The sequence below is a fragment of the Strix uralensis genome, chromosome 3, assembly GCF_047716275.1.
Source record: "Strix uralensis isolate ZFMK-TIS-50842 chromosome 3, bStrUra1, whole genome shotgun sequence".
Lineage (NCBI taxonomy): Eukaryota > Metazoa > Chordata > Aves > Strigiformes > Strigidae > Strix > Strix uralensis.
In genome coordinates this window covers 134744070-134766594 of record NC_133974.1, presented here as the reverse complement: position 1 = coordinate 134766594, position 22525 = coordinate 134744070, and the positions used below count along the sequence as shown (strand labels likewise).

Below are 22525 nucleotides of genomic sequence, written 5' to 3'. Positions count from 1 at the left end.
ACTGGAGAAATGGCTGTAAAGAAAAAGAATAAAACTTTGTGGTTTAGCCCATCACTGTCTTGTTTGATTTAGCAAGCACTTTTCATTTTTATCTGCTGCAAATATTAAACAAGAACCATGAAACCACTCTGGGGAGTATCACAGTTACATCTGCACTGCTTTCTTGTATGATGTCAGCTTTTGTGCAGTAAGAACGTCAGCGATCTTTTCATTCATCAGTTTCATCCTCCTGGTCAAAATCCAATGTATGACACACTGTAAATCAAGTTACAATATGTACAGTGTATCTGAGGTCAAACACCCCATCCTATCTTATAATCAGTGTGACAACTAATCCGATAATGATCTTTTGCCACTCATTACATATCTAAGAAATAGCACCCTGAAAATTAATATACATCCACCAGCATAAAATGAAATAAGAAAATGGAACCTGAAGTTTCAGTAGGCACAGCAATGCATAATAATAAATCAATTTTCATCTACCATGGACTGTCCATTTTTTTCATGAAGGTGTATTACTACTTCTGAGAGTTTACACCTGCTCTCTTTTCCCAGCATACAAAAATATATTTGCTCATTCTTTTTGATCCCTTGCTTGTGCCTGGTATTTAATTATATTTCAGGTTTGAACTTTACAAGGCAAGTTGGTCACAAGTAAAATTCTAGAACTTCATAACTAAATTAAATTATACAAGCGGGAAGAGAAATGGCTACTGACCTCTGCATTCATCGTGTGTGATGACACCAGAGTCTGGAAAAAGCTCTCCTATGGAATCCAGCTGCTCTGCGTTTTGTAATCAAAAAGTGCAGAGTCTGAGGTCACTCAGGTGTTGTCAAGCTGAGTTAATGAAAAGATCAGGTGTCAGTAAGGAAGGCTCTAGTTCTGTTACAGAAATAACAGCCTGGACAGCTAAAACAACCTCAGTCTGGAAAATAAACATTTCACGCTCCCTGCATTTCTTGTAAAACCAAGCAGTCTCCCAAGTATACTAGCCTGTATTTGCAAACAGTGTGAAATGCTTTTTTCCCAATCACAAGCACTTGCTCGGGGCTCTCTTCCGTAGACGTGCCGTGTCCAGAAATCCCACGGAAGCCACGAGCCTTTTCACCTGAGTGCTCTTGGAGCATCTGCACCAGCATATACATTCATAATGGCAGGATCACATGCATTTTAATAACATGAATAGCAAAAAGCACTAAAAGAGAAAACTGCATTCTTAATTTGTAGTTCACCCTCAGTAATTCTGGGAAAGTGTTCTCGAACATCAGTCAACATTCAGCTGCAGTGATATGTAAAGTAGACATCACCTAAGCCATTTATTCCTGAATATGTTCTTTAAACTGAGGCTTTAATAAATATTTTAAATTATCCCATTCTTTTGATAGTATCACCTCTTTCTCCCCCTTCTCCTGCAAACAGGATTACATTAACTGTCCTCTGGCTTTTAAAAATGCTAGAAATTCCTTCTCAGCAGAGCAGATGCAGTAAAGAAAATGCTGCATCAGATTAAAAAAAATCCAACCTAGGAAAAGACGTGATCAGCTGAGACAACTACAAAAGCATCCTGGCAAGGCCCTACTTCCCAGGGTCACAGAATTTAGCTTTTTCTACAGCACAGAACACACTTCAAGCGCCACTAAGCTGGCCAGTCTGACAGATTTGAACCGCTCTTGAGGTAGAAGTTCTAATGCTCATCACAAAGAGTGTATCCCTAATAAAATTTGCATAAATTGCAAGCTCTTCAGAGTAGCAAGAATTCACAGGCATGCAGAAACACACTACTAAGTAGCAGGCATTACTAGAAAAAGCCCTAGAAAAACACTAATTTATTTCAGAAAATATCTCTACATGTATGTATTTAACTTAAGGGCTATATTTGCAGCACATATTATTCTACATGTTGAAAACCGACCTTGCATACCCTTCCCTGGTCTTCATCCACATAATACTTACAATGCCTGTAGCCCTGTAATTCTTCTCTTTTAAAGAAAGTTCTCTTGTGACTCCTAACTCTGCGGATTTAGCCATATAATAAAAATGGCCCAGTGCCTTTTAAAAAATGCCAAAAGATATTAAAACTGAAACAAAGCAGCAGCAGTAATATCTATCTTAATCATAGAGATATCTGTTATTTGGGAACATGTAGCCCGGCACAACAGCCAATGACATTCAGTATTCTTCCTGTTCACGCTGGCTGTGGGCCGAGCACTAAAAAGAGGCTCTGCCAACATGCACCCAGTGAATCTGCTGGCGCAGGACCGCAGCTGGGCATCTTCCTTCCCCTGAAACTGAATTACCCATCCCCTAACAATCAGTCTAAGCTAAATTCCCGTACCGGCTCTTAGAGTGTACTGCTGTCCTCAAAACACACAGCTCCCACAGCAATCCAAGGAGCGGGTGGATGTGTATAACTGAAGCCTAAATTTGTTCTAAGGAGACATTTGTTGTATTTTGGCAGGATTTGTTAGATTATCTTGATGATCTAACCTGTACTACAACTCCAGTGATGGTCTATCAAGAAAAAACCCAAAAGACCAAGGCATCAGGGTATGTCTACACTGCAGTCCCTTTGTCCAGCTCCCTCAGAAGGAGGATCCACCCAGAGCAGTTTCCCTTACCCACGCTGATTCTAAACGCTGTGCAGTATCTCCCTCCAGCACTATACTAAAGGACAGACATGACTGAAGCTGAGAACAGGACAGAAAGTATATACATACCATTACCATACCATTGCAGAGTACAATATGCCAACTTTCTTCTACACTGAGAACACATTTTCAGTTAAACAAAATACAAACATTCATACATTCTCACACGGACGTATTAAAAGGGACAAATAACTGATATTTGTTGGTAAAATAATTCTCAGTACTGTTTCTGCATGCTTAGTGTTTACTGCCGTTCATACAAAGAGCTAAAAGGGTTCCTCGCTTGACTGCTCTAAGAGCTCCCTCTGTTGTTACACAGAAAAACTGCCAGAAAACACGTTCCATCATCCTTGCATCTTTTTCATCTCCAATTGGCAAATTTTCACACACTCCATCCTGTGAGGCGAGAATCGACACGATTTTCTGAGATAAACTTTCATGCTTATTTTCTGCACAAGCAACTGCTATCTCACTCCAGTCTTCCAAAGCACTGATGGTATCATGTAGAATATCCTGTTCCAATGCATCTAAGAAAAAAAAACCCTGCATTTACAGATCCTGCACTTGCCCTAATAAGCTTTGTCCTATTCCTATTACGCATACTGCACAAATCATTCACTGTTTTTCCAGATGAATTATAAAGGCAGACACAACCAGGCAGGCAGGAATCCTTCAGGAACTTCAGCAATAATCTTTCAGTCCAACTGAAGAGCCATTAACCCTAGTAAAGGGCACATGGGATATAGGTCATGGGTCTTTTTTAGTTATGTAGACTTCCTCCTGGTTTAGGACAGCTTTATAATGCTTTATCATTTCAAAACTGCCATAAAATTAAGAAAAATGGTTATTAAGCATGAACCCTACTGTAACTTCTGGTAGTATGAATTCATCATAGTGGCTTCTCTTTGACTGCCCTGTATACAAGGGCACAAAACCCAGCTGAAAATATACCAATCCTTTATTTCTGTAAGACCAACAGGTCACAGTCGGTCTGCTTAGACCCTTTTTCCCCAGAAAACAAAGAGGCAGCAAACTGCTTTTTACTTATTCATTCCTCATTTACCTGAAAGATGTTTGTTATTTTGTCAGATGCATTGATGTTTATCATGTAACACTCCTCGGATGGTCCTTGCTCAGCACAAGCTGCTTCCTCAGTGTGTGTCACTATGTATGTTCACTTGCTCTCCAGAAACCTCAGGTCCTTCTCAAAAAGTCTGGGAGGAAGGACAGAATGTTTCTCTGCTCCCACATCACGGTTTGGCACAGTGACCTATCACCTTTCTTAGAGTCTAAACCTTTTTCTTCCTTTGTTCAAGAACTACCTCAGACCAGAATCCAAAGAGTTGAAACTGTTAAAAGAGTATCAGCTGATATTCACATATTCAAGCAAATCTTCACTCTGCTTTAAGCCTTCCCGTATTCCATTTTTATGTGGAAAACTGCCTAACAAGCAATTTCCAAATAAATGTGACTCTCACTGCTCCTCTATTCCTATCGATGGGTTTTCTCATTCTGAAAAACTTTGCCCTACACACCCAGATAAACTTGGCTCGATTTTGGCGCTCCTGCGGGTGGCCGTAGGCCGTTTTTCCAACTGCCCCCACAGACCTGTCCCGAGGGGAGAACACCCATTTCTGCGATTTCAAGCCCTAGGGAGACACAGCCCCACGAAACCCCCGCCATCCCCAAACCCCCAGCAGCCAGGGGAGGCGCAGCCAACCTCCGGCCGGCAGGGAGCGCCTCCCGCGTTCGTGAGGGGGCCGAGGCGCCGCCTCGCTGAGGGCGGCCGCGGTGCATTGTGGGAGCGGCAGCTGCCGCGCTCCCGCCCAGCGCTGCGGCGGGACTACGGCTCCCGACAGGCCGCAGCGCGGGGCCGGCGGCGGGGGCAGCCGGGAGCCGTAGTCCCGCCGAGCCGCCCGCCCCTCCCGCGGCGCGGGTGGAAACCCCGTGCGGGGCGGTGCGCCGCTCTTTCGGGCAGCCGCCATTCCGCGAGCAGCGCGCGGGTGAGTCCTCGCTGCGCGGCCGCACGCGTGGCCGCCTCCCCTCTGCCCCCCCCTCCCCCCCCCCGCGCCCCTCACCGTCTCTCCCCTGCAGGTGCCGGCCTCGCCATGCAGATCTTCGTGAAGACCCTCACGGGGAAAACCATCACCCTCGAGGTGAGCCGCCGCGGCCCCCTCCCCGCGCTGCCCCCTCCCCGCGCGGCCCCGGCGGGCGAGGCAGGCGGGAGCGGTGCCCGCGAGCACCGGGCGCGACCCGGGGCAGGCCGGCAAGGCCTCAGCGCAGCCCGGCCCCGTGCGGCGGCAGGGCCGCGCCCCCCCGCCTCGGCCTTGCCGGGCCAGCCGGTGCCTTCGGGGGCCCCGAAATGTCGGGATGCCGCGAGAAAGACCGACCGGTGCCTTCTGGGGCCCCGAAATGTCGGAATGTGGGGAAAAAGGCCGGGCCTGCCCCGAGCTGCCTAGGCCGAAATGGCCGTGACAGCATCGGTGGTACGGCGGAAGCTCCTCCTGGGTTTTGTGCTTTTTTGGGGCTAATTAAAAGGCAGAGCGCGTTTTGACTCGTTGTTTTGTTTGGTAATAGGTTGAGCCTTCTGATACTATAGAAAATGTAAAAACTAAGATCCAGGATAAGGAGGGTAAGTTCAAGATGCACTTACTCCTCCCTGTTGGATTGATGTGTATCTTAACGCAGATGTGATTTGTCTGCAGCAGCCTTTTATTTTACCGTAGAATGTCATAGGTCACGTTCCTCATTTAATCTCGATTTATCTCATCGTTAGGCATTCCTCCTGACCAGCAGCGACTGATTTTTGCTGGTAAGCAGCTAGAAGATGGACGCACGCTGTCTGACTACAATATTCAAAAAGTGAGTAGGAAAGGCTGAACAGAGTGGTGTCGTACCAACTAGCTGGCACTACTGGAGCAGACCAACCTTTGCTGCTGCTCAGCCCAAGAAATGTTTCAAAGGGATTCAACCATATCAATTGATTTCGGGTTGGGTAGCACTTCTCACTGGGGAAGTACTGATGCTAGGCCTAGAACTGACAGTTGTTGCAGCCCAGTCTCTAGTTTCAATTCAGAAGAAAACATTTCTCACAGCTTCCACTTCCAGTGCTTCCCCTCCGTCAGCCCTGGCCTCTGGCACGCTGTGGTGAGCTGATTTAGGGGGATAACGTGAAAAATCCTGCTCACTTCTGAGAGCAGGCCAGTGAGTGCCACTAGAAAGGAGGAGCAACAAATAGTCCTGAGTTTGGCTTAGTTATATCATGAAACTATTGTGCGAGTGCAGTTAGAACAGTGAGATGTACTCACAATAGATTTTATAGTTATTGAACCATACGGGGTTGGGGGTGCAGCAGCCCCTGTGCTCTGGAGCCCATGCGTTTGCACATTAATAGCAAATAATCCTTTTAGAGCTTTCCTCATTACCTGGCACTAGAGATCTACTTTCTGTAGATAAAAGGAAAAGCCTGCTTCACTGCTACTCTTGTCTTAAGAAAGCACTTTGAGTCTCTTTCATGTGCTTTACAAATAGGAATCAACTCTTCACCTTGTGTTGAGACTTCGTGGTGGTGCCAAGAAAAGAAAGAAGAAGTCTTACACTACTCCTAAGAAGAACAAGCATAAGAGAAAGAAGGTTAAGCTTGCGGTGCTTAAGTACTACAAGGTATGTAGAACTAACTCTAGGAGAAACTTGATGAAAACTTAGCTCTCACCAGGCAGGACGTGAAGGCTCTTAACATGGTAGCCTGGTGTATTGTATTTGCAAACACCCCCCCTGTTAATCAAAGAGAAGCTGTTGCGGTTGGGTACCTGCTTCAAGAAGTTTGACATACTAACTATCACAAAAACGACTTTGCCAAAGAAAAATACTCAAAATGATCATCAGTGCTAAAATGTGGCGAGTGTATGTGTGAGATGTTCCCTCTTTGGCCTTCCCAGGTGGATGAGAATGGCAAGATCAGTCGTCTGCGCCGGGAGTGCCCCTCTGAAGAGTGTGGAGCTGGAGTCTTCATGGCTAGTCACTTCGACAGACACTACTGTGGCAAGTGCTGTCTGACCTACTGCTTCAATAAACCAGAAGACAAGTAGATGTACTAGACAATAAAAATCTTAAGTTCTGTACTGTTTAAGGATTTATTTCTACTTTCTAGGGCACTGTGTTTCCTCTCTGCTGCTAAGCAATAAAAATCTGAAACTTTGGATGCTGACTGCCAACTAGGATGAAATACTTTGGCTCTAGAACTGAAGCACCAACTTCTTTTAAAAAGAGTGGCTGTGGTTAGTTAAGTCCTTCGAAGGAGATAATGGGTAGCAATGGCAGAGGAAAAAAAAGAAAACGCAACACTCTAGCTAACCTTAGGAGTGGTCTCTAAACCTGAGAGGAATAGACAGTACAGTAGTCCTAATCTGGAAAAACAGGAGAGGAAGAGGGCTGCAGTCATGCCTACAAGTGGGGCAGTGCTAGAGAGACAGGGAGCAGCGTCCCAACAAAACGCAGACCACATCCCCATAAACTGTACAGCAGCACTGAGGGGGAGAAAGAAGATGGGTCTGCTATTCTGGAACCAAAAGATGGTTATTAGAAACGTTTATACTGTGATGGTTTTACACCCTTGAAGTGCTTACAATTAATTGCTGCAGTTTGTTCTGTGTTCCAATGAGGGAAGCTGGTTGCTTGACAAGATTTAAAAGCAGAATGTTGTTACGGAAGCATTAGATACAAAGAAACTCATGTGTGTCTCTGAAAGTCCATTTAATGTTAAGAGTTGAAGGCCAGCCAGGAATAATACGTGTTCTTGAGTGTTCATGTACTCAAATGTATTTTAAAATCCTGGATCCCAGGAAGTTGTCTGTTGAACTTCTTTTTCTTCATAACAGATAATCCCATCTCCAATACTGAATTCTAGATACTTGTCCAAACTCAATCCGCAATCCATACCCGCTTTGATTACCTGGACATCATCTTTATGATGCTTCAGCGAAGATAAAGATCCTACAGAGAGAAATTGTGTCAAAGGAAGAGAGCTCGCTAACATCAGAGCATGGAAGTGTTCTGGTTTGTCCTTACAGAATTCATGTTTTGCCTTGTAGTTACAAAATGAAAGCAAGAAAACGTAGGGATTATGAGCACTTGCAGATAATGAAAGTCAGACATCAGTCCTTCTCAGCAGGTAAATCCTGTGCTGCTCCTGCTTTCCTGTCAGAGGTGGTGGTTAGAAAAAAGACTGGATAGCAGTGCAGTGGCATGGGGCAGCTTTTCTCTAGTTGGAGCAACTCCCTCCCGAGCAGCATCGGGGATTGCCCTACGATCAGCTGCGTACATTTTGCACTAACTTCACTGGGAACCAGCAGTGTCCAATACTGAATGCAGATACATGTTTCTGTGGCAATTACACTTACCTTTCCAAATAACATCCCTGTTACGGATTAACTTGAATTTCATTTTTTTGTCTAGCAGCCCCTTCTGTACTCTGCATCCAGCTACTGGAATTTTGTTTTTTCCTACGGTGACAGAGAAGATGTTGAGAACAGAAGCTTCCCCTAAAAGAAAAAAGTGAAGTTGTACGAAGTACACAAGAGTAACAAAATGGCAATAAGTTGAAGCAAGCTACACTATTCCATGTGTCAAGCTTATAACAAAACAAAAGCAGCTACAGAGGAATATAAAACATTTGACACAGTAGGAACACTTCACTGGAGAATAAACTGTAAGCCACGTTGCGAAGCAAAACTTTTTAACAAGTCAGTGAAAACTCACCTATTGTGTTCTCCACCACAGATGGGGGTAGTCTGCTATTTAGCTCATCTTTCAAGTCTTCAATAAGCTTGTAGATTATATTGTGAAGTTTAATTTTTATTCCCTTTTTAGCAGCCAGTTGTTTAATGCTTTCATTGGCTTTCACACTGAATCCAAATACAACGCCTGGTAAATGAAACAATGGGCAAGCGGTGACTGTAAGAGATCACTCTCTAAAGGGTACGTCTGCTGTGTCTGTTCTTTAGTGTTCAACTTGCAGCATGCGTTAGAATTGGCGGTCAGCAAAACAAGAAACAGAATTTTACTACTATTTCCCTTTCAAGGAGGGACCATTTATTTCTGCCACTGGTGCACATCGAATGCTGCTAACTTAATAAATAAATTAACAAAATAAATGGCTCAAAAAAGCCCTCATAGAAAGTTCCCCAATGAGAGAATGGGAGGTACCAAAGCAGACAGTAAGTATTACACACAGCTCACCAGAGCTTACATAAAGGGACAAGGACCTCCCGTTTTTGGGCTGGAAAAGGAGTGTGGCTGTCCCAGTAAAGCTGAAAGTGAACTCATTCTCATCCAACTGTGGACTACAGCAGGTCCAAGGACCTCACCCCCTCTACAGCAGGTGAGAATTGCAGGGTACCAACAGGAACAGCTACTGACACAGTCTTTCCAGTTACCTCCCTGAGCAAAAGGAAGTTCTTCTGTAACCTCCTTTTCAAGCGTTGCCCTGTTTGAGCATCATAAAGCAACCTGAGTGAAGAGTTGAACCTTAACAGTTCAACTACTGGCAACAGCTTGTCAAGAGTCCTTCCACTGGCATGTGATTTCTAGCCTTCCCCGCCTGCTCTACTGTTTGATGTTACACATTTTTAAGACAGATACAGCTTTACCGTGTTGATGCTGCTAATTATTATTGAGAAACCAAAACCCGAACGAGACCCACCCATTTCAATAGTTTGTAGTACTTGTAAACTGATTTTTAAGAACACACTCACCATTGAATGCTTCAGCAAGATTTATATCGGTTTCACTGATATCTCCCATTCCAAAATGAATGACGTCCAACTTACATTCATCGTCAGCATCGTAGCTGTCCAGAATGTTCAGAACAGCTTCTACAGAGCCATCCACATCACCTGCGTGGAGAAACACAAGTCCTGCTGACGTTGTGTACATCAAAGAAACACTGAAGTAGAACTAAGGGGATGACAACTCCACGCCGTGCAACATAAAGTCTTCTGACAACTCTCATTCTCACTATTTTCAGTAGTCTGTTAAAACACATCTAACAAGTCTATCAATTCCAAAAATGAACTGAATCAATACAATAGGAGCAGAGGCTCCACATCTGCTGTCAAGTTTGCAGTTTTTCAGCTACTACCATCACTGTGAGGTCAAACCAAGTTCCTCCTGTCCCACTTCAACTCATCTATAATTATTCTTGTCCTTCATTTTGTTGATGCAGTACTGCTGCTCATAGAGCTTGTGGGGTTTTTTTAAACATGTACTTTTTAAAATTTTTATATATATATAGGCACTTGTATGGGTTTTAGTCAGGAGTAAAAGGGGTAAGGGGGTTAGGTTCCAATTTTCCTGTTGCTGCAGGCCTGCAGGAAGCACATCCTTCTGACGACTGGATGTTTTCTGATGCCCCTCCTCCTATTGAGAGAAGTTCAAGAATCTGTTCAGTTTTGAACTTCTGGTAACAGTTCAGAGCTATGCTTCAGACTGAACACTGGAGAAGCAGAAAAACAACGGAGCAGTAAACAGAACAGGACAGCACCTTTAACAATTACCGATAGCACATTTTTGTCCATCTCTGTTCTCTCCTTAGGCCTTGAAAACATTAGGTGCTTGTTGGCCTTGTAGAGCACTGCCTTCCTCTGTCTCCAGGTCAGATGCGCTAGCTTCTGTTGCTTCTTCTCATATTCCATCCTGTGTTCCTTTTGCTTGGCTTCAATAACTTCCACCTCCCTTTTCATCCTCTCCTGTTGTTCAGCATAGGTTCTCCACGACACAACTTCATGCGCCCTTTGCTGGGCAGGACGACAGAAACATTATCTTTAAAACACTGCTTCAGAAAACTCCACATTAACGCAATTTCATCCTTTTGCATCTCCTCTACAGGCGCACTCATTTTCTTTCACACGTAACAATAGGTTTTGCTGCAAGCATGGCAGAGAATGAGCACAACAGCTTCCTCTCTGGGCTACAGCATGACTCAGTATGTCTGCACTGCAGAAGAGAATAAGTTACTGTTCACTCTTCCATGTGTTATCTGTCTAGCTCTCGCAACACCTATTTCAAGCTGTATTTTATGCATATTTTCTTAGAAACTAGTTCTGTCATTCTAAATTTAAAACACTGATACCATTAAGTACTGGACTGTTCCCCGGGTAAGGCGATAGTGGGATCATATAAACCAGAAAAGCCTCTGTGCCTTTAGAAAGGGAACACGTTAGAACATATCCCAAACAACCGCGTCAGGAGCCATTCAGGCGCGGTCACTGCAAAGCCAGCACGGAGGAAGGCAGGATGACCACCAGAAGCAAAAGCATGAACCAGAGGTGACTCATCTTTACCTCCAGAGACAGCCTACTTGCTTCATGGGATTGCAGAGGAGGTTAATCTGGATGCATGGGGATGAGGAGAGGACAGTCTGGCTGGGGAGACGTGGGGGCAGTGGAAAATAGAGGCAAAATGCAAATCCTTATTATTCCTCTTACACGACACCTAGCTCAGGTCTCTTAATACCCGTGCTTGGCCTTCATCTGTCATCGCACTACCCAAGTGATTTAGAATGAAAGCTATCGCTTATTTTGTACTCAGCTCCCTCCCACCCACCTTACTGCAGTGTAAGTTTCCCATTAAACCATTCTTTCTGTACCTCAGATTCTACTTCAAGGATTTCATCTCCCGCCGAAGGGACTTCCTTCCAGCCCATGATTTCCACCGGGATGCCCGGAGAGGCTGCTTCTACAGCTTTGCCATTCTCATCAAACATGAAACGCACTTTCGCCCACGTCTTCCCTGCAACCAGAACACAGCCCTTCCGCAGAGTTCCTCTTTGCACGATGGCTGTGGTAACTGGACTAGTGAAAAGCAGAGGAGAAAAAGAACAGGAAAAGATTAAATTGACTCTTCTCCCTGTTTTCACGGTCAGTGTGGGTGAGCAAACACAAAGCAGAAGGTACTTACTTGTAATCAATCACAGGTAGAATATTCCTGTGACCCATTTTATTACAGCTCTAAGAAAATTTTAAAGTGACTTGCAAAAAGCCCAGAACCTGTACTGTGGTCTCTCAGTTTCTACACATCAATACAAAAATTGGCATTTGTGAAATCAGCAACAGACCGATTTTACACATTAAGTGACACCACCCCCCACCCCAAACTCCAACAACTTTCTAGAATTCAGTTCCTTTTTAGAGAGGGCAGAACACACCTTGTTTACAAGAACCTGCAAAAGGAGCAAGATTTTTAAAATAGTAAAATGTCACGTTACATACGATTCACCAAGAATTGTACATGTATTACATTACGACTATCAACTTCATTGTTCCTACTTTTTTAATGATGTTTTTAAAAATACATCTGTTCTAGCATTTTAAACTACTTCCTGTGCTTACAGGATTTCATTTCAGTGATAGGACGGATTTTGCCCCATCAGTTTATTACTTCTTTTTCTGGCCTGCATGCTGTAGAGTAACATTTCAATGCTTTTTACAAACACTGCACAGAAACTGTTACAGTTTAACAACAAGAAGTTCATGTTAAACATGAATACCGAGGTACAAACCACCTGAACAGCATCTCTGCACTGTTACAAATTGCTTCATTCACGTTGTAAAGGCAGCAGATTACTTACTTACCCTTTACCTTTGTCTTTGCGAGACTCAATTACGGTCCCCTCTACCAGACCTGTGGAATCTGCCTTCAGTTCTAACATCTCTGCTAAAGCAACAGTTGCTTCGGCTAAAACCATCAGGTTTTCACCCTGTATAAAACCACACATATGCAAAAATACATAGAATAAAGGAAGTGCCTAATTAAAATAAGATCAGAAGTTGAAATCTTAGGGCTTAAATTCCCCCCTTTAATTCAGAACTTCTAACAATGCAATAGAGTCCAACAGCCCAGACCCCTCTGCCTTCAAGACTAGATGGCACTAAAGCAATGAACTATCCATACTGCTGCACAGCTGGTCCAGAACGCACAACACATTAGGAAGGACACTTGCCTTGCTTCTCTGCTCACGGCAGCCGGGTTAAGAACGCAGAAAAAGACGCTGCCATATTCTGCTACAAGTATATTAGGAATGCAGATTTAAAAAAAAACCAACAAACAAAACACTTAAACAGCCAAACTGAAACTTGAGGACATCTACCACCTGATCAAGGCTCCAGGACATCAGACACAAAACTGTTAGTCTGTTTTCTTTTTTTTTTTCCCTTTGTTCTAATTACATGTGATTTTTGAGAACAGATACAACGAGCTACAGCATCCTGATCTACAGGATTTAGGGCAACAACATGTGCTACAGAGCTGAACGGAGAAGCCATTTTTATATAAGTCTATTTTAAAGTGTAAGGGCATGTCTTCAAAAGGTCTTGCCTGAAATTTTAGAAAATTACTTGGGATGCATTTAGAAAGACAGCAATAAGGCCAAGATACTGCTGCGTCAGTTTGGACAAAGTTGCTCCGGCCACCACAAAACTGAAGTTCAGATTCTAGTTTGGTTTTGTGCTGGGTTTGTGTGGCGGGGTTTTTGGTAGCAGGAGACAGGGCTACAGCGGTGGACGCCTGCGAGAAGCTTCTCAAAGCTCCCCGGAAGAAGGCGAGGACCCCATGGGAAAAAGAAGTCCTGGCTGTTGTAGTTCAGCGCTGGGAGGACTGTGGCACGTGGGGGTGACCCACGCCGGAGCATCTCGAGAAGAATGCATCCCGTGGGGAGGACTCACAACACAGAAAGTCTGTGAAGGACTGTGTCCCGTGAGAGGAGAACCACGCTGGAGGAGGGGAGTGCCTCCCCTTCCCTTGGAGGGACGAGCAGCGGACTGACTGAAAACCCCCCAATCCCTGTCCCTGCACCATTGGGAGAACGAGGTACTGATATTAGGAACAAAACTGAGCCCAGGAAGAAGGGAGGGGTAGGGGAAAAGTGTTTTTTAAGATGTGGTAATGCTTCTCACTGTCCCACTCTGCCTGTTAAGTGTTGCCTTGGTTAGTGTTTGAATTAAAGTGATGTTGTTTTTCTTCCCCTGAGTTTGTCTTTTGCCCATTTTATAATGGGTGAGCCACCCGTCCCTGTCCTTATCTCAATTCCTGAGCCTTTTGATTTACTTTCTCCTTCCCAGTGCTGGAGGAAAAGGGGTGAGTGAATGGCTGTGTGGTGCTCAGTTGCCCTCTGGGCTCAAACCACACCAGGTTTTTAGCTATCAGTTGTTTGTAAGGATAAGATGGTAAATCTTGTATGACCACTACAAAATTATGTTCCTGTGATTAGGCATGTGTTAGGAAAATATTTATTTACCCCGTTTGAGTTTTTCTCTTCATGCATGGCATTATCACCAACCTTGGTTTTGCACTGATTTCATACAATGAGCAAATATACGAGGAAACCAATTAGGATTACCCTGAAAAATATCCACTAAATTCCCATAAGAAAAATGAGATATTGTTGCTCGCTGAAGGTCTGAGCCTTAAAATACAATACAAGTATGTTTCAAATAATTCTGGTGAGAGCCAGCAGCACTTAGCTCATAGTAAGATATCAAATACCAGGAAGATAAGCATTTTATTTTCCAGCTGCCAAATAAAAATGCAGCTCTACCCACATATTAGACATTCACGAAGACCATTTTTTTCCACCAAAACTTTACCTTGAGCGCAGAAATATTTACAGCTTGAACATCACCTCCAAACTCTTCACAGACCACGTCGTGAGCCAGCAATTCCTTCTTTACTCTTTCAGGATCAGCTTCAGGTTTGTCACATTTATTAATGGCGAGGATAAGAGGAACTAAAAAGAGAACAAACAAACTCATCACCAACCTAACCAAAACTTGCCACTACTAGCACAACTGCAATAGAAGGTGAGCACTGGTTATGACCACTTAGAACAAATTATCTCACTTGGTGCCTGTTCCCTGAGCAGCCACGGGGATCTGAGCTACCAGGAGTAAGCTGGAGGAGTTATCCTAGTAGGGAAGGGGAAAAACCCCAAAAGAACAAAACCAACCCTCCCACACACCCTTATGAATGCTTTTGTCGCAAACCTGCGAGTCCTGCAAAAATATTAGTATTTAAATATCTTCACATATTACTGCAACATTCAGTGTATCTTCCAACACCTTCTTAGGGGAGAAGGAAGGGGCTATGACAGTTATTTCCCAAGTTCTGTGGATTCCAGTTCAAGGAGTTTTTCTTGAGAGGTGAATAAACGTTGGCAAAGTGCTCATTATTTGAGCCGCATAGTAACACACACCTCGGATACTAACTTTGTGTACTGGCCTTGCCATTCACTTCAAAACGTACTATTAACAAATTAAGCACCGTACCTCCTGCATTTTTAGCATGCTGAATGGATTCTACCGTTTGTTGCATCACCCCGTCTTCTGCCGCCACAACCAGTATGACGATGTCGGTAACATGGGTACCTCTTGCTCGCATGGCTGAAAAAGCTGCATGTCCAGGAGTATCGAGAAAAGTTATCTTTTCCCCAGAAGGCAAATGCACTGTGAACAAATGCATACAGTACATTTTAAAAATCAGAATCACAGAATCATCCAGGTTGGAAAGGACCTTGAAGATCATTCAGTCCAACCATTAACCTAACATTGACAGTTCTCAACTCCACCACATCCCTCAGCGCTATGTCGACCCGACTCTTAAACACCTCCAGGGATGGGGACTCCACCACCTCCCTGGGCAGCCCATTCCAACGCCTGACTACCCGTTCTGTAAAGAAAGGCTTCCTAATATCTAGTCTAAACCTTCCCTGGCGCAAGTTGAGGCCATTACCTCTTGTCCTATCACTTGTTACTTGGTTAAAGAGACTCATCCCCAGTTCTCTGCAACCTCCTTTCAGGGATGAGGTCTCCCCTCAGCCTCTTCTTCTCCAGACTAAACAACCCCAGTTCCCTCAGCCGCTCCCCATCAGACCTGTGCTCCAGACCCTGCACCAGCTCCATTGCCGTTCTCTGGACACGCTCGAGTCATTCAATGGCCTTTTTGTAGTGAGGGGCCCAAAACTGAACACAGTCATCGAGGTGCAGCCTCACCAGTGCCGAGTACAGGGGCAAGATCCCTTCCCTGTCCCTGCTGGCCACGCTATTGCTGATACAAGCCAGGATACCATTGGCCTTGGCCACCTGGGCACACTGCTGGCTCATGTTCAGCCAGCTGTTAATCAACCCCCCCAGGTCCCTCTCTGACTGGCAGCTCTCCAGCCACTCCTCCCCAAGCCTGTAGCGCTGCTGGGGGTTGTTGTGGCCCAAGTGCAGCACCCGGCATTTGGCCTTATTGAAACTCCTCCAGCTGGCCTCAGCCCATCTCTCCAGCCTGTCCAGATCTCTCTGCAGAGCCTCCCTACCCTCGAGCCGATCAACACTCCCATCCAACTTGGTGTCAGCTGCAAACTTACTGAGGGGGCACTCGATCCCCTCGCCTAGATCATCAATAAAGATGTTGAACAGGAGTGGCCCCAAAACCCAGCCCTGGGGGACACCACTCGTGACCGGCCGCCAACTGGATTTAACTCCGTTCATCAGCGTTTCACGTAGCTTTATTTGACCTATTGTAAATCAAGCATCACTCCTTCGAGAACTTTTTTAATGATAAAGACATATTTTAGGCAGATAACTGTTGGCATGGAAGTCAGAAGTGCTTTTGACTCCTGAGGGAAAAAAAAAGAAGTGTCCTGGGATCTTTCATAACCCAGAATAGCCTAATGTAATTTCAACTGCACAGACAATTGACTTCAAAGTTCCATCCACATAGTTATGACAGCTATCACAAGTTATGACTTCCTTTTTCACTGCTTACCTATAAACTGTTTATGCTGCAACATTTTTCCCCAATGAACTGGCAGCAAGTCAGCCCACTATGCAAGCTGGAGAATAAACTGTTCTATACACAAGCAGGTACACATGAATCCTACCGAGAAAAGCCCCAATGTGCTGTGTAATGCCTCCTGCTTCCATTGATGCCACTTGAGTTTTTCGCAGACTGTCAAGTAAGGTTGTTTTCCCATGATCAACGTGGCCCAAGATAGTAACAACCGGGGGCCGTGGGGTTAGTGCTGCTGGGTCTGCAGGAGGCCTACAATTAAAACAAAAATGTGTTTTGTAAATATCAAAACAATTCAGAGTGACACACGTGCTCCCTACAGCAAACGAAGAGCCATTTTCCAGAATTCAGTGATGAAGAGGTGAGGCCCGCTTCTTCCTCCTGGGATCACAAGTCCTAGCTACGCCACAGTTACCCCTCTTAGTGCTCAGTCTTACTGCTGCATCAATTAATACAGCAATTCAGCACAACAAATAAGAATTGCCTTTTCTTCAGAAAATGGCACAGGAAAAGCTCACCTAAACCAAATCAAATCCAAGTATCAGTTTTATGACCCAAGAAATAAAAATAGTAAACTCTACCTTTTAAATATTATCACATTAAGACTGTATCGGATATTATCAACATACCATCACAACAAAGAAAATACCATGTATGAAAAACACTTGCAGAAACAAACAGGATAAAAAGAGTCTAAAAGAACAGTTCACAGCTTACCTTTTCACAGCATCTGTGTTTACTCTTTCTTTTTCCTCTTTCAGTTTTGCTGATTTAAACTTCATTCCTGATTTTTTGACAACTAGTTTGATATGGTCTTCATATAAAATGGAATCTGGTTCTACTGAATCAAGGTCAATGTCTGTGTATAGCAGCGCTTCATAAATGTGATCTGCAGAAAGAATAAAGACATTTAACAATTACATCCACAAAAACATGTGGGACAAAAAACCCCCACTTCATACAGTTTAAGACTTATTCATTATTAGTTTATATCACGTAATAAGTTTCACTCACCAAGCATTTTTCTTTTAGTTAGATTTATCTAAAAGTTCCTGTTACACTACATACTTGCAGAGAAGAACGTGGTTCAGAAAGGTTGACTGAAAATGACTGCCTGATTAGATGCTACAATCTTATTTTTCACTCACATTTTTATAGCCTACTTTTCCATTAATCTCTATGCACAAAACAACTGAAACTCATCTAAATCAAACAGCTAAGAAGTGATTCGGTGAGGAAGAAAATTTGATAACTCTGTTCATATGCCGCTTTCTTTGGTACTAGAAATACAGAACATACTGCAGTAGTCAAAAATTGTTACACGCTGACCTAAGTACCATTACAAATCTATCTCAGAAATGTACAGCAAGACACGACAGACTTCTCTGCTTCTCTCCTCATCAATGAGAGGGAAGTTTGCCAGAAAAAGTACCCAGCTGGATAAAAAGAGATTGGAGATTGATATTATACAGACATGGAACTATTTCAAATGTCAATAGTCAAAACATGCTAATAACCCCCTGAAATATCACTGAAGACTGGTCAAGCTGAGCCACTTACAACCAGGAAAGGTTCATGGGATTAAAAGCACAAACCTGCTCCTGTAACTGTTAGGGCAGCCACCTGAAGAGGGGAGTGTTTCCAGACAAGTCCTGCCCGCTCCCAGTTAATCAAATGACTGTTTAAGTGGAATGCGTATCGCTCCTGAAACCACGATTCCTGCTCCCAGGTGAATACCTAACGGTTGGATTATGGGCTGAAGCTCTTTTGCACCTTCTCTCTATAGCCATGAATTCTTTACTCACAGGGGTCCAGCTTCGACAAACCAGGGTGCAATGTTTTCCCCTCCAGAATAATTTAGCACTTAGGAAACGGTCATAAAGAGCACCCTACCTGCATCTGAAGCCTTTCTGCTGGAGACAGAAGAGTCCTGGCTTCTTCAGGTTAAAATGTCTTGCCTGGTAATTTGGATGACCCAACTTTTTTTCCCATTAGTCTGCCATTGTGTCTACCAACACTTTGTTTGGAATGGGTACAACCTACCTTGCTAAGGGAGGAATTAGCAACCACTAACTAATGCCATCGTAGACATCTTCGCCTTTACCGCTCATCAAAGGGGCATGTCAGATTTCAACTGCTGTGTTTCCACAACAGAGTAGGCTCTCACCTATGTCTTTACCCATAGCTTGTGCAAGTTCCTCAACAGTCATCTTCTGCCTTATCTCCACTTCACCTTTTGTCACTGGTGTCTTCTTTTTCTTCTTTTTTGTCTCCTACATGGAATTAGATACGTATATAGGAAGACATAGCTGGCATAAACTAAGAAATAATAAAAACAATAAGAAGAAGACAATGATCTCAAGCCATATGATGTAAGCCTATCTTTTTTACTACAATACTAGTGAATTACAATAAATGAATGACTTAACAAATCATACTGAATATTAAAAATGTATAGTGTACTACACAATCTTTTTTCATTATTAATTTTTCAAAACAAGGAAAAAAATCAACAACATCATTTTCATTTTTGTAATAATTTCCTCCTGCCTCTGAAAGAGTCATTATGCTGCTGGTATAAGCACTTTAAGTCAGTATTTGAGAGGGAGTCACAATACAGTCATACATTAAGGACATTTTGTCTTATAAATTTAGAATAACTTCTCTATATTCATTATAAAGCTCTTTTCTTTTGTAATTAAAACGCTCAAACTGAGCTCCCGTAGTTTGAAATTTCACATAAACCCAGAGATTACTGGATTTTGTTCATTACCTCCTTTGTAGCTAGCTGTCTGCATTGCGATAAGGCAACACTGATTAATTTGTCTTTCTGCCAGAGCTGCGGATACAGCAGGACGGACCTCACGGGCTGTGCAGATGACTGCACAGGCTCCCATTGTGCTCTGTAAACTCTTCTGTGGGAGAGAGTACGCAGCTGCCGGCACACACCACGTAACTGGACCAGATTTTCAAACTTTAGTATCAACCCTCGATTCATTTCCTCACTGAAAATACAAAGGACACATTGAAATCAGTCTCAAAGCTGAGAAATGCTCTTTGCTATTATACGGACAGGAACACAAGGCACGAATGTTGTGTTTCAAAACAGGCTTTTTAATACTGAAAAAGTTGAACTATTTAGTAACCGTTCCAGTTTCAGTTTCCTTAAGTGCTTCACCTTTCTCCACCAGCCTGCCACAGACACACAGATCTACGAATACAGCCACAGCTGACAAATCTTTTACCCAACTCCAATGATTTTCAACAGAAACTACTCAAGTCCCCATTTCAGGTTGACACCACCTAGAAAGAAAAGGGACATCTGCACTCTTTGTGCTATAGTGACAGTTATCCAGGTGCAACCTACCTCTCTAAGCCAGTAAAACACATTTGCAAAATGCTGCTTACACAGTGTATACACCACTAAAAGACCATAGCACTGCAGTAACGCCGGTGTTGTCACACGGACAGAGACATCCTTTGAGGCCAAGGTCTGGCTTAGCAATTAAGGTTTACAAGATGCTTCTGTCAGATCATCCCACATCTTGTTTTAACCACCTTAATTTTGGTTTGAGTGATTTTGCTAATCATCCTGTACAACAATCTCCTATTTGAACTTCTCTTCTTGCTCGGAGTTGCCTATTATGCCGTCCTGCTCAGTGATGCCACTCTCTGCACCTTCTACGTCTGGTCTCAGAGGTGGCTTTGTACCCCTCCGAGCAGCTCCCCAGGAGTGAAACGCTCAGGTCTTCTCACAGTGCCTGCGGCCCCTTTAAAAACTCTCCGGTATCCGGAGACCTGCAGGAAGCGAGCAGATGACAAACGAACCAACCAAGAACAACTACTTTTTTTTTTTTTCCCCCCTAAAGAGCACTTTGAAGGGGCAGAATCGGTAAAGCCGAGGACCGCGCAGGAGCTGCCACAAGACGCTGCAAACACCCCAACGTAAGGTCACGGCGAGACCGGAGAAGCTCCCAGCGGAGCAATGCACGCGGGGCTGTCACTGCAGAGAAACCCCTCGGCACCCCCGCGGCCACCGGCGGCGAGGGCAGGCGCGTCCCGCAGCAACACCCGCACCCTGCTGCGGGCCGGCCGGCACCGCCACGGCGACGGCCGCGGCCCTCCCCTCCCCTTCCCCCGCTGCCCTCATACCCTTCCCCCGCGGCCCGCCGCCCCGGCACGGCGCTGCCCGGCGATGGCGGCCCCGACCCGCGCTCCCTGCGCAGGCGCCGGCCGGCCCGAGGCCACCGCGCAGGCGCAGGGGCACCGCGCAGGCGCAGGGGCACAGCGCGCCGCTCCCCGGGAGGGGGCGGAGCCTCTTTCTCCTCCCAGGGGGAGGGAGATCCCTTGCTAGGCCGGCGGCGGCTCACCTTCCTCCTAGGGTCGTGAATTTTTTTTTTTTTTTTAAATATATACACTTAAATTTGGTTTTTTCCCGCCTACCAGGAGGTAGTTGCTTTTCTTTGCAATGTCCTCCCGCCCACCTCCAATCTAAAGCTTTAACATGATTGATTTTTAAAGTTCTAATTGGGCATCTCTAAAATAGTATCACTTAGTAGACCAGGGGAAAAAAAAATCTAAGGGGGAACTCTAAGTGTTTTTTGAAAAATTCTTAACGTCCCCTCGATGCCTGCGAGCAGTTGGTGCCTGCAAGTTGAGGCGCGTTACAATCAGCGATAAGAAAAGCATCCCATGGTCATGTTGTACCCAGATGTGTACACTGCAAGGCCCAAAGGGGGGATTATTAAGAAATTCTTTTACCAAACAATGTTTAACTTTGTGTGTAACAAGGCCTGAGTGATGAAAATGTACAGAGAAATATCCTAACCTTGAGAACAGATACATCCTGGCAGAAATGCTCAAACGAGGTGGGTAAGAAAGAACAGCTTGGCTGGACGACAAAGTTGGGAAACATCCAAAGAGAACAAATTGTCCTCAAAAGACTCGTGACCATAACAGGGAACGAGGAGCAGGGGCCCAACTCCACAGACAACCACCGACATCACTGAGACCCCCGCACATGCGCAGGGTAGTTTTGCAACGCCAGCATCATGTAAACGTGATAGACGGAAAGGTGGAAACTTCTTGGAAAACATATCAATATTCATGTCTTTAAGGTATATAAAGGATGAACATTTGTTTCTGTGTATGCACGTTAGCTGGAATGATCCCCCATGCATCAAGCCCTGCAATAAAGATTGCCTGCTTTCTGAAACTCCAGAATGAGTTTTAGAGAGCTCCTCTGCCAGCTTTTATGGTAACACCCTCGTTAATGCCATTTGTGAAACCCAGAGATGATCCCAAGTTCTATCCTATGACATCCTTCGGTGTCTGCGAGGGACAGCACTGCTCTTACAGCAGTCTCCATCAAGCAGCTGCAAATTGCTTGTTGCCAGTAATAACTGTCATTTCCTCTACATATATTTGAGCTGTGTATTTTAGACACTTTGCCTGTAATACGGGGCTTGTGGTAGGACACACAAAGGTGGTTTTCCGTACGCCTGCAAAAGGCAGTAGCTACGTGTTTTGCTGCTCTCCACATCGTGCTTCAGCAAGTACTTGCTCTTTTATGATGCTGATAATTGACAAAAAAATAGGTGTCCTGTATTTCAAAGGCACCATCTGCTGATTAATGTGTCAGGTACCGATAACCTTAAAATGCACAGGGCCCTCGAGGGTTTCTCCAAAAGTAAAATGGGAAAAATAATCTCAAAACCAAACCACAGTAAAAACCACTGAAATATCAAAGGTTGTCCAAGGGGAATTAAATACAGCCTGTGCTCCCGCGCAGGGAGACAAATCAGGCAGAAAGACAGCGTGAGCACACAGACTCCGCAAGTGGAGGGCAACGCGTCCTTCGTGTGATGGGACTCTCTCCTGAGTCTGGGATTGACCTGAAAAACCTTTGATACGAAAGATAAATTTAGCATGCAAAACAGTCACCAGTTTACTGCAAATCTGCTTTTTGAGTTGATCTTCTGTTGGATGCTGCCTGAAAATCTTTCTGTGTGCTGCTGTAAGGCTCTGGGAATTAGCGTGGGATCAT

At 44.4% G+C, this 22525-nt stretch overlaps 2 protein-coding genes across 5 annotated transcripts; one reads left to right on the top strand and one right to left on the bottom strand.

The window, feature by feature from the left end:
• Positions 1-4507: 4507 nt before the first annotated feature.
• Positions 4508-6781, top strand: RPS27A (ribosomal protein S27a). The gene is made up of 6 exons (XM_074864516.1): positions 4508-4655; positions 4747-4808; positions 5230-5284; positions 5429-5514; positions 6184-6315; positions 6591-6781. Exons 2-6 carry the CDS (start codon positions 4761-4763, stop codon positions 6738-6740), a joined length of 471 nt encoding a protein of 156 aa, XP_074720617.1. The 5' UTR covers positions 4508-4655; positions 4747-4760; the 3' UTR covers positions 6741-6781.
• Positions 6782-7385: 604 nt separating this feature from the next.
• Positions 7386-20878, bottom strand: MTIF2 (mitochondrial translational initiation factor 2). Of its 4 annotated transcripts, none has more exons than XM_074864515.1 (14): positions 20632-20878; positions 19253-19484; positions 18647-18752; positions 17197-17368; positions 16571-16731; positions 14970-15146; positions 14292-14431; positions 12282-12406; positions 11297-11501; positions 10193-10445; positions 9405-9545; positions 8410-8574; positions 8052-8192; positions 7386-7644 (listed from the first exon to the last, which is right to left on the bottom strand). In XM_074864515.1, the coding sequence occupies exons 2-14, from the start codon at positions 19475-19477 to the stop codon at positions 7475-7477; spliced, it is 2181 nt and encodes a 726-aa protein (XP_074720616.1). In that variant the 5' UTR covers positions 19478-19484; positions 20632-20878; the 3' UTR covers positions 7386-7474. The 4 variants fall into 4 exon arrangements, with proteins under 4 accessions (XP_074720616.1, XP_074720614.1, XP_074720613.1 ...); XM_074864513.1 differs by lacking the exon at positions 20632-20878 and adding an exon at positions 19847-20544 and having other exon boundaries at positions 8052-8153; XM_074864512.1 differs by lacking the exon at positions 20632-20878 and adding an exon at positions 19847-20539.
• Positions 20879-22525: the final 1647 nt, after the last annotated feature.

What these genes read in the sequence shown, in the direction of transcription:
- MTIF2 (XM_074864512.1), bottom strand. Translation starts at nt 19,869, where the DNA reads ATGTGTTTTACTGGCTTAGAGAG. An exon ending in GCATGCTAAAAATGCAGGAG is followed by an intron (nt 14,432 to 14,969) that starts GTACGGTGCTTA and finishes TTCTCTTTTTAG; the next exon opens with TTCCTCTTATCCTCGCCATT. An exon ending in CGCAAAGACAAAGGTAAAGG is followed by an intron (nt 11,502 to 12,281) that starts GTAAGTAAGTAA and finishes GCTTTTCACTAG; the next exon opens with TCCAGTTACCACAGCCATCG.
- RPS27A (XM_074864516.1), top strand. Translation starts at nt 4,761, where the DNA reads ATGCAGATCTTCGTGAAGACCCTCACGGGGAAAACCATCACCCTCGAG. An exon ending in GGAAAACCATCACCCTCGAG is followed by an intron (nt 4,809 to 5,229) that starts GTGAGCCGCCGC and finishes GTTTGGTAATAG; the next exon opens with GTTGAGCCTTCTGATACTAT. An exon ending in CGGTGCTTAAGTACTACAAG is followed by an intron (nt 6,316 to 6,590) that starts GTATGTAGAACT and finishes TGGCCTTCCCAG; the next exon opens with GTGGATGAGAATGGCAAGAT.